The sequence below is a fragment of the Ursus arctos genome, unplaced genomic scaffold, assembly GCF_023065955.2.
Source record: "Ursus arctos isolate Adak ecotype North America unplaced genomic scaffold, UrsArc2.0 scaffold_15, whole genome shotgun sequence".
Classification (NCBI taxonomy): Eukaryota; Metazoa; Chordata; class Mammalia; order Carnivora; family Ursidae; genus Ursus; species Ursus arctos.
The window spans coordinates 62885658-62896033 of record NW_026622819.1 but is presented as its reverse complement, the minus strand read 5'-3'; the positions used below and the strand labels follow the sequence as shown (position 1 = coordinate 62896033).

General features: G+C 54.1%; 1 protein-coding gene across 2 annotated transcripts; it reads left to right on the top strand.

Annotated features, from left to right (window-relative positions):
- The first annotated feature begins 5837 nt into the window (after positions 1-5837).
- On the top strand, positions 5838-10368 carry MXD3 (MAX dimerization protein 3). Of its 2 annotated transcripts, XM_026511059.4 has the most exons (6): positions 5844-6371; positions 6638-6743; positions 7391-7420; positions 7549-7663; positions 9648-9831; positions 9906-10123. In XM_026511059.4, exons 1-6 carry the CDS (start codon positions 6302-6304, stop codon positions 10019-10021), a joined length of 621 nt encoding a protein of 206 aa, XP_026366844.1. In that variant the 5' UTR covers positions 5844-6301; the 3' UTR covers positions 10022-10123. The 2 variants fall into 2 exon arrangements, with proteins under 2 accessions (XP_026366841.1, XP_026366844.1); XM_026511056.4 differs by having other exon boundaries at positions 5838-6371; positions 9648-10368.
- The last annotated feature ends 8 nt before the right edge of the window (positions 10369-10376 follow it).

Below are 10376 nucleotides of genomic sequence, written 5' to 3'. Positions count from 1 at the left end.
ACCTAACACCGCTTCCAAAAATAGAAAAGTTAGGGTCTAAATGGAGAAGAGGAGGAATGGTAACTGAGGGCCAAGGAATGAGTGAGTGGCTTGTGCCATGAGAGTGTGGCAATATGGCATTGGTGCCTGGGGAGAGGCTCAGAGCCAGATGCTGTCTCTGAGCTCAGTGACACCAGGTGCCTGAAAGGGCAAAGACTCATGTTGCTGTGAGACCACTCTTACTTTTGAAACCTAAAAAAAATTGGGAGTCTGCAAACCTAAATGGCATCACTCTGGGGGACATTTCTTTCTTTCTTTCTTTCTTTCTTTCTTTCTTTCTTTCTTTCTTTTCTTTTCTTTTCTTTTCTTTTCTTTTCTTTTTTCTTTCTTCTTTCCTCCCTCCCTCCCTCCCTCCCTCCCTCCCTCCCTCCTTCCCTCCTTCCTTCCTTCCTTCCTTCCTGATTTTATTTATTTATTTGACAGAAAGACAGCGAGAGAGGGAACACAAGCAGGGGGAGCGGGAGAGGAAGAAGCAGGCTCCCAGCCGAGGAGCCCCATGCAGGGCTTGATCCCAGGACTCTGGGATCACGCCCTGGGCCGAAGGCAGACGCTTAACGACTGAGCCACCCAGGCGCCCCAACTCTGGGGGACATTTCAGTCACACAGTGTGATGATGGACGGGACAAGTTGTTAATGGCTGAGTGGGACTCTAGTAATGTGCCAGAGCTTTTCAGGACACATCTCCCGGCACACTGCAATAGGGTATAGTATGGCCTTGTTTCAGTATTGGTATTCATAGTCAAATGTATTGGGAAATTGAGTCAAAGCCCCCTCAGGGAGCACTGGGATGGCTCAGTCGGTTAAGCATCGGACTCTTGGTTTCAGCTCAGGTCATGACCTTGGGGTCCTGAGATCGAGCCCTGCGTTGGGCTCTGTGCCTCCTCAGGAAGTAACACAGATGGAAAATGACTGTCCTAAGAAAGCACTGGACTTACCTCACCTCACCGTCAGCTCATTTCTTGTTTTTAATTAATTAATTTGAGAGAGAGTGAGCGCATGAGGAGGGAGGGGGAGCCAGGCAGAGGGAGAGGGAGAGAGACAATCTCTAGCAGACTCCCCACTGAACAAGGGAGTCTGATGTGGGACTTGATCCCACGACCCTGAGATCATGACCTGAGCTGAATCAAGAGTTGGACACTTAACTGACTGAGCCCCCCAGGTGCCCCAGCGTCGGCTAATTTCTAAGCTGAATAGCTCCGCACCAGTTTATCATAAGGTGCGAAGGGGGAAATAAGTAGGACAAAACTATCACACTGCACGTCCTGGCGTTATAGGCTTTATATTAGTTGCTTCTTTGAATCTGTCCCTACTTGCACACTAGCCCCTCCAAATGTGAGGGAGCGTGATTATTTTGCTGTAAGAGTCTTGGCCAAAGACAGAGGTGGCATTTAACTTGACTGCAAAAGAGGCCTCTGTCTTCTCTCCTCAGCTCTTGGAAGATGATCTTTGCCCAGAGGCCTTGGGCTAGCCAGCGAATGACAGTATGATTTAAGGTGGGCTTTGGGGCACATGATATCGTCCAGTGGAGACTTGAGATCAACCACGTGGGCGCTCCATTAATCATGCCCATGGCATGGAGCTTCAAAAACGGAGTATGGAGTCTTGGAATAGCCTCCCTAGTACACGGTACTCTGTGTAACTGTCATGCATCAATACTGGGAAAGGAACACATCCTAAATGCATGGGGAGAGAGAATAGTAGCAGTCCTGCGTCTCATAGCTCCCAGACTCAAGAACTGCTTTCCTTGGCCAGTCTTAATCTGTGCCCCTTCCCTGTAATGTGCTGTATAATACAGTGCGTGCAGTGTGTATTTTCGATTTGAGTGGGTTCTGTGAGTCCTAGCAAATCACCCTCAGCCATTGTCTTAGGGATCCCCTGGACTTGCAGTTGGTGTAAGAATGACTGTGTTCACTTTTACTGTATATTTGGCTAAATTCCTCACAGATCCCTACTCAAGAGGAATCCAAATCATAAGCCCTTTGCTCTAACTGCCAAATAGGTAAGGACTTGCTTGGTCTCTCAGGAAAATAAATGAAACAAATACACACACAGAGACACACACACACACACTTTGATATATTCTCTCTTTACTCCTTTTTATGTTCTAGAATCAAAAATTATAGGGGCGCCTGGGTGGCACAGCGGTTAAGCGTCTGCCTTCGGCTCAGGGCGTGATCCCGGTGTTGTGGGATCGGGCCCCACATCAGGCTCCTCTGCTATGAGCCTGCTTCTTCCTCTCCCACTCCCCCTGCTGTGTTCCCTCTCTCGCTGGCTGTCTCTACCTCTGTCAAATAAATAAATAAAATCTTAAAAAAAAATTATAAAGCACATTTTCTTTCTTTCATGTCTTTTTTTTTTTTTTAAGATTTTATTTATTTATGTGACAGAGAGACAGCCGGCAAGAGAGGGAACACAGCAGGGGAGTGGGAGAGGAAGAAGCAGGCTCCCAGCAGAGGAGCCCGATGTGGGACTCGATCCCGGAACGCCGGGATCACACCCTGACCCGAAGGCAGACGCTTAATGACTGCGCTACCCAGGCGCCCCTATTTCTTTCATGTCTTACAATCAAGAGAAAACACAGTCAATAGAAGTTCCAGGGGCGCCTGGGTGGCTCAGTCACTTAAGTGCCCAGCCCTTGGTTTTGGCTCAGGTCATGATCTCATGGGTCATAGGATGGAGTGGGGCTCCATGCTCAGCAGGGAGTCTGAGATTCTCTCGCCCTCTGCCCTTCCCCCTGCTTGCACGTGTTCTCTCCCTCTCCCTCTCTCTCTCTCTCTCTCTCAAATAAATAAATCTTTTTAAAAAAATAGAAGTTCTACAAAAAACCCAAATTACTGGAATTAGCAGATAAGGACGTAAACTATCATAAATATATGAAATAATTTATGGGAAAAGAATAATAATGGGAGAGAGAAGGGGTGTGAGTTGAAGAGTATCTTTCAAAAATTCTTGTCTATCCAGAACCTCCGAATGTGCCCTAATTTAGAAATAGAGTCTTTAACAGATGTAATTAGGTAAGTTAAAATGAGGTCCTAATATTGGGCCCTAAATCCAGTGACTGGTGTCCTTATAAGAAAGGGAAATTTGGACCCAGAGAGACACAGGGGAGAAGGCCTTGTGAAGCTAGAGGCAGAGATTGAAGTGATATATCTCCATGCCGAGGAATGCCAAGGACTGCTGCCAGCCACCAGCAGTGAGGAGAGAGGCCTGGAACAGACTGTCCCCCAGAACTGCCAGATGGGACTAACCCTGCTGACCACTGAGTTTGGACTTTTGGCCTCCCGAACTGCGAGAGACTACCTTTCTGTGTTTCTAAGCCATCATTTTATAGAACTTTTTTATAACCCTAGGAAATTAATACATGAGGTAGTGAGATATTCTGGGATATGGATAGAAAACTTTTTTTTAAAAAGATTTTATTTATTTATTTGACAGAGATAGAGACAGCCAGCGAGAGAGGGAACACAAGCAGGGGGAGTGGGAGAGGAAGAAGCAGGCTCATAGTGGAAGAGCCTGATGTGGGGCTCGATCCCATAACGCAAGGATCACGCCCTGAGCCGAAGACAGACGCTTAACGACTGAGCCACCCAGGCGCTCCTGGGTAGAAAACTTAAAAAAAAAAAGACGAAATGGAAATTCTGGATCTGAAAAATACAGTGCCTAAAGTAAAAACCACAATGGATGGGCTAAACACCAAGTTGGACTTCACAAAAGAAAGAATAAGCAAACTTGAAGACAACTAAACAGAACTTACACTGAAGCAGAGAGATTAAAAAAACAACAACAACAAAACCACACACTTGAAAACATGAACACCATCGCTTAGCATTGATATATTCTCGGACTGGGAAGGATACATGAAACTGGGATCAGAGTTAAGAGGAGGAAGAAAATAGGGCAGGAAAAAATATTTGAAGAAATAAAGACTGAAAGACTTTCCAGAAACTCACAACATTCTAAGCAAGACAAGCACAAAGCAATCACATCCAGGTGTATCATAGCCAAAGATGAAGAGAAAACTTACAAGTAGATAGAGGAAAAAGACACATCCTCCTCCGTCCTCCCCACCTGCCCTGCTTCCTGGGATTTGTTGCTTCCCGTTCCCCTGGCTGGGAACCCTGACCCCTATCCACAAGAGGCCTTGAGGCCAAGCTGACCTGAGTCTCCGTGCTGTTCCTAGCTCCAGGTCTACCTGTGGCAGCTCCTAGGACGAAGTCCACTTCTCGGTGTGGTCACTCTCTGCGCCTGCACTGTGTGGATGCCGACTTTAGGGAAATAAAATTGGGAATTCATTCACATGGCTTGTGACGGCCTTTCTTCAGACATAACTGATTGTGGGTGGAGATTTGGAAGACCAATACGCCTGTAGTGGGCTTGTCCGCCACGTCGGCCTCCTTTTGGCCCGCCTACATTCTTTTCTGCCTCAGGCCTTTGCACCTTTTGTTCCTGGGGCTGCGGTTCTCCTACAGACCTCTACAAAGATAACACTTGTTCATCCACTTCCTCAGGAAAGCCTTCTCTGCCCTCCCTGATTAGGACAAATGCTCCGTAGGACTTGGCTTCGTGTTGTGACTTTTCCTATGAGGACCTGTCAGAACTGTAACTCCGTTGTGTGATTACTGTGTCCATCATGTCCCCCCTTGCCTGTGAGCTCTGCAAAGGCAGGAACCCTATGTGGTTTTGCCCATTTTGTATTCTCCAGTCCTGGGCACAGAGCCTGGGATCCAGGAACTGCTCTGCTAATATCTTGTGAGTGAACGGATGGGTGAATGGGTGGATGGTTCCAGGCAGCAGTTTGGCTGAGTATGTCAGTGGTTCCTCTGGGAGTGACTCTTAGAGAAACCCAACTGACTGCCATATATCATGTATTTCCCAGGTGTCTCTTAATACAGAATCTAGTCCTTCTTAGCCATTTCACACTCAGCCCCTGCCTGGCTCTCTAGAATGCTCTCCACCCTGTAGCAGCTGCTTTCATCTTCCTGCCTCCACCCGTAGACTCACTGTTCCCGCAGGTGTGGCCACACCTACTGGTGCTACCCTTAGAAGTCACTGCATATACTCCTTTGGGAGACTAAAAAATCATGTGAAAGAAGTGCTCGTGGACTCAGGCAACCCGGGGTTCTGTGGGGGGAAGAATCCTGCCTCTGGTTGCCCTGGCCTCAGAAGTCAGCAGCTGCAACCTACTGGGCAGGGATGGGCAAGGGCTCTGATCCTGCGACAGTGCTGTTGTCACAGGGCTTCCTGAACATACAGGAGGGAGGTCACTTCCCGAGTCACCAGCTGAGAAGCAGCGGGGACAGGAGAGGAACCCAAGTCCGTGGGCTCCAGAACCCAGGGCTCCCTAGCAAGCTAGTTCGCCTGCTTCTAGAGTGTGGCCTGGCTTGGGAAAGTGGTACCCTACCGACAGTCTCATAGCAACATTAGCTTCCCTGCAGGTGAGGAGCCGCCGCCAGGAAACTATTCCCCTTCGCCACAATAGGAAGCTGAGGCCCAGTGGGGCCATACGGGGGCAGATGGCAGGCTGGCGAGGGCACGGACCCTCGAGCATAGGAGCTGGATCCGCGCCCCCTCCCCCAGCGCCTGCGCACTGCAGCTCTGTTCCCTGCCCAACCCCGCCCCGATCGCCCGGGTTTTCAAATTTGAAACCTGCTCGTTTTCCCGCCTGAACGTGTTGACCAGCGGAGGGAGAGGGCGGGGCCGCTTGCAGCCAATAGTGCCTCAGAAGCTCTCCGCCCCGCCCTGAAGGTGACGGCAGCCAGCCGCAGGAGGCCGCGGGCAAATGGGCGAGGGTGCCCGCCGGCCCCGCCTCTGCGGCGCCCACGTGCAGCGACCGAGCTGGGGCCTCCCTCCCGGAGACCAAGGGCCCCGAGTACCATTTTAGGTGCAGAGCCTTCTCTATCAGCTTGGGGCTGGAAAACTGAGGCCCTGATATACTAAGCAGTAGGCGCGGGTCGCTGAGCGAAATGGGCAAGACGGGGGCCCCTCCAGCCGGGGGATTCACTCAAAGGCTGGGCCTGGAATCGGCGCCCGTGGCAGCCCCGGGTGTCTGAGGGAGTGGGCGGGCTCGTGGAGGTGGTCTTCTCTTCCCTGGCCCCTTTCCAGGGGGCGGGGCCAAGGGCTGGGCCGTCCCAGGGGCGGGGTGTCCCAGGGGCGGGACCGGCCCCTGTGTTTGTTGCACCGTGTCAGTTACATTGTAACAAAAGTGGTGCAGCCGCTCTTCGGGCCGGCACCCTAGGCCCGCCTGCCGCCAGCTGTCCCCGACATGGAACCCGTGGCCAGCAATATCCAGGTCCTGCTGCAGGCGGCCGAGTTCCTGGAGCGCCGTGAGAGAGGTGAGGAAGAACTCTTGGCCGGACTCCAGACGGCAACCCCGCTGACACAGGCCTGGGCTCCCAACGAGGAGGATGCATGAATGGCTTTAGGCAGTAGCCCCGGGGCACCCCGCCCTCAACTGGGGGGGAGGGGTCCCCGGGCAGTCGGACTGGGAGGGGTTGGGGAAATGGCCCTGGCGCCCAAAGCCCTTCCCTGACCGTGCCTTCCCAGGGGCGCCTGCTGGGACCAGCCCCAGCCTGAAGCGGGCTGGGGCTCTCTCTGGCAGAAGCCGAGCATGGCTACGCGTCCCTGTGCCCGCTCCGCAGTCCAGGCCCAGTCTACAGGAGGAGGAAGCGATCCCCCCAAGCTTCTGGCGCGCCGGACAGTGGGCGGTGAGGAGGGCTGGGGATGGTGGGGAGAGGAGGGGGGATGGGTGCCATCCCTCATGGGGCCTCACCTTTGCCCACTTCCTCCTTGCTGCTTGTACCTCTGGGCCAGGTCCCCTACTCTGGAGGCAGTTCAGACCTCTCCTGCCATCTCACGGCCCTCTGTTCAATAGTCCAAGACTATTTCTTGAGCACCCGTTATGTGTCAGAAACTATGAACAAGAGACTTTAGGGTCTTCCTTCCACTCACACTCTTGCACTCTGCATCTCCACTCAGTTTCCCCCACAGACTTCTCTTTTCTCTTCTCAACCCTTTGCACATGCTAATCCCTTCAAGTTTAATGCCTCTCCTTCCACTACCCCACGTTGGGTAGCATGTTTCTGGCCCGGCTCAAGTGTCACTTCTGTCCAGGAAGCCCTTCCTGACTGCTGGTAGAGGGCCCCGTCTGGCCCCCACAACCACCCAGGCAGGCTTTTCAGCATTTGGCACGGCGTCTCTGCCTCTGTCTGCGGACTCCAGTGCTCAGGACTGGCACAAGTCCCCACATTAGGCGAGTTTGAGGCCCACATCTATAGTGGATGTTAAGCCCCTGGGACTGAAGGTGTGGGTACTAGCTGACACCCCCTCACCCCATCCTCCCTGGCATTGGCAGGTCTGTGCACAATGAGCTGGAGAAACGCAGGTGAGTCCCAGCTTTGCCCTGACAGCATCGGGCCCCAGGAACCATCTCCCTCTGGCCTTCCCTCCCCTGTTGTCCCTCTGGCCAGCAAGGCTGGGCTGGCACTGCCCTCCAGACCCCTTCCCCCGCAGGAGGGCCCAGCTGAAGCGGTGCCTGGAGCAGCTAAAACAGCAGATGCCCCTGGGGGCTGACTGTGCCCGCTACACCACGCTGAGCCTTCTGCGCTGGGCCAGGATGCACATCCAGGTAAGGAGCTATGTGGAACTGCGGAGAGGCCCCAGCTGTGTGACATGGGACAGTTCTCTGTGCCTTTAGCTTCCATTTGCATCAAGTAGGAAGAAAAGCAGAAAACTCAAGAGGATTGTTCTGAGGCTTAAGTGAGTTTGCCCAATAAATGTTCACAGTTATTATAGCTATTATCACTTCAGTCCTAACTGTGACAAGTCACTCAGCCTCTCTGGACTTTGTTTCCCCCTCTGTACAGAGGGGCATGGCTGTTGAAAATATTCTGTGTCACATGTCACTGCAGAGGTTTCCACTCTCCCATCCTTCCAAGGCCTCCTGTTCTGAGCCATCTATTCTGATGCCATTTTGGGAGGCAGTCTGAGAGTCCAGGAGAGGGGAAGGACAGAGGAAGCCCGTCACCCCTCCTCTCAGCACCCTTCTGCTTCCTGGGCTAAGCTCAGTGCCCCCTGGTGGACAGGAGTGGGGTGTGCCAGCTCAAGCCCCATGCAGCCCCAGATTGCGGGGGTTGGGGGGGCTAGAAGTGGCCTCGGAAACAATAGAGGCCTTTTCCTGCCCTCCTGGAGGAAGAAATGGAGGCACAGCCGGGCCAAGGACTGAGCAGCACAGCTAACAAGAGGCACAGTCATAACTCAGGCCCAAGTCCCCTGGCTTGCAGTTTCCTTCGACAAGTGTTTGAGCACCTGTTCCGCCAGGCCCTGTTCTAGGCACCAGGGGCTGTGGTAGACACAGTTCCATGTGCTACGCAGCAAGTAAATCACGGTGCAGGGCCTGTCAGCACTGCCCCAAGAGTGCCTGCTCCCCTCATTGTGCTGAAGAACACCCTGGCCCATTTCTCACATGGAGCTTGCCTAGCCTGGTTCTGGAGGGATGATGTGTGCCCCTTGGGTGCTGGCTGCCCCACGGGCAGAACCTGGGGAATGCTTTCTTGAAGCCCTATCACCCCTCTCCTGGACTACCTGGCCCCCTCTGGGCTGTCCTCCACCTTGCCTTCCAATGTAATTTGCAGCATTCAGATTTGTCCAGGTCGGTCTCCTGCTGGAAACCTTCCGTGGCTCCTGACAGGACAGTCTCAGATCCTTCCTTACTTCCTGTAAAACTGTAGGCCCTTCACAGCCCAGGCCTTGGCACTGTCTGCTTTTGGTCTCTTATCTTCCCATGCCCCACCAGAAAAGCTGAATTCTCCGTGATCTTCCCAGGTTCCCTCTGTTTGGTTGCTGCTTCTTTCCCCATCTTTGGCTAGGCAGCTCTTACTCATCCTTCTATACCCAGTACAAATGTTCCCCTGCTCAGTTCTCCCCTTCTTGTTGACTGAACACAGGCTTCTGCCCACCAAGGGCTCTGGTGGGAGGACCCTTGGCCCTCCAGTCCCTGGACCCCAGGCTGGCAGAGCTTGAGGGGGATTAATGTGCTAAAGCTCTGCGGTTCCTGGGAAGGTCTTAACCAGGAGTTACAAACTGGTAGGCTTTGTTTGGTCTATAGATTTCTAAAAATTTAAATTAGCTGGCAGCACTTAAAAGGACATTTGACATGAAAAAGTCTTTCAGCTTTTCTTAAACAAAATCGGGGAATGTGGCAGCACCGGGCCTGTCTCTATATGGCTGTAACCGGCTAGAACCTACAGGGAGGGGGCCACCTCACTGAGCCGTAGTGCCCACTTGCCGCCGTGCCTCAGTCCTCCCCGATCTCTGCTGCTTGCCACGGAAGAAAGCCTCGTGTCACCTGACTAGGCCCTGATGGCCTTTAAGATCGCGGTGCCGTCCCCAGCTCATCCAGCCGCCTGCTCACAGGCCATTTACGCGGAACCAGAGAGCAGGAGGGCTGGCCTCCTGGAGCGTGTGGGAACAGCCCTCTGGGGCGCAGGCGCTTCAGCCTTGTCTGGAGCAGGCGGTCACCAGGTGGCCACGGCCGCTTCTGAGTGGTGTTGGGGGGAGGCCCGAGCCTCCAGGCAGCTGACCCCGGGCGCTTGCTCCCTTGGGACCCGCAGAAGCTGGAGGAGCAGGAGCAGCAGGCGCGGCGGCTCAAGGAGAAGCTGCGCAGCGAGCAGCAGAGCCTGCGGCGGCAGCTGGAGCGGCTCCGGGGGCTAGCAGGGCCAGGCGAGAGGGAGCGGCCGCGGGCAGACAGCCTAGACTCCTCGGGTCTCTCCTCCGAGCGCTCCGACTCAGACCAAGGTGAGTGGCCGGAAGCCAAGGGCTTGCGTGGGCGGAGTGGGCCAGGTCTCCTGACCGGACCCCTCCCTGCGCAGAGGAGGTGGAGGTGGACGTGGAGAGCCTGGTGTTCGGGGGCGAGGCTGAGCTGCTGCGGGGCTTCAGTGCGGGCCAGGAGCACAGCTACTCACACGGCGGCGGCACCTGGCTATGACCTTCAACGACCCGGAGCGGGCCTCCGCCCGCAGACTGCCCTCGGCTCTGAGCCAGGAGCCCCACAAGCCTCACGGGCTGCTTGGAATGGACTAAAAGGACCCTTACACAGGATGACGCTGGCTGCCGGCAGTCCCTCCTGGGGAGGGGTGCCTGGGTTTCCCCTGAGCCCTGCAGGGCAGGCAGCTTGGGCCTGGGCCACCCTTCCAGGCCACTTTTGTAGCACTTGGCTCTGCCGTCCCCAAGGGGCAGGGGGCCTCTTGGGCCCTCACGTTCCTTCCTAGAGAAGGCCCCCTGGCCTTTGTCCCAGATACTGTACAGTATTTTCATTAAAAGCCTCTTTACTAACTTCCTGT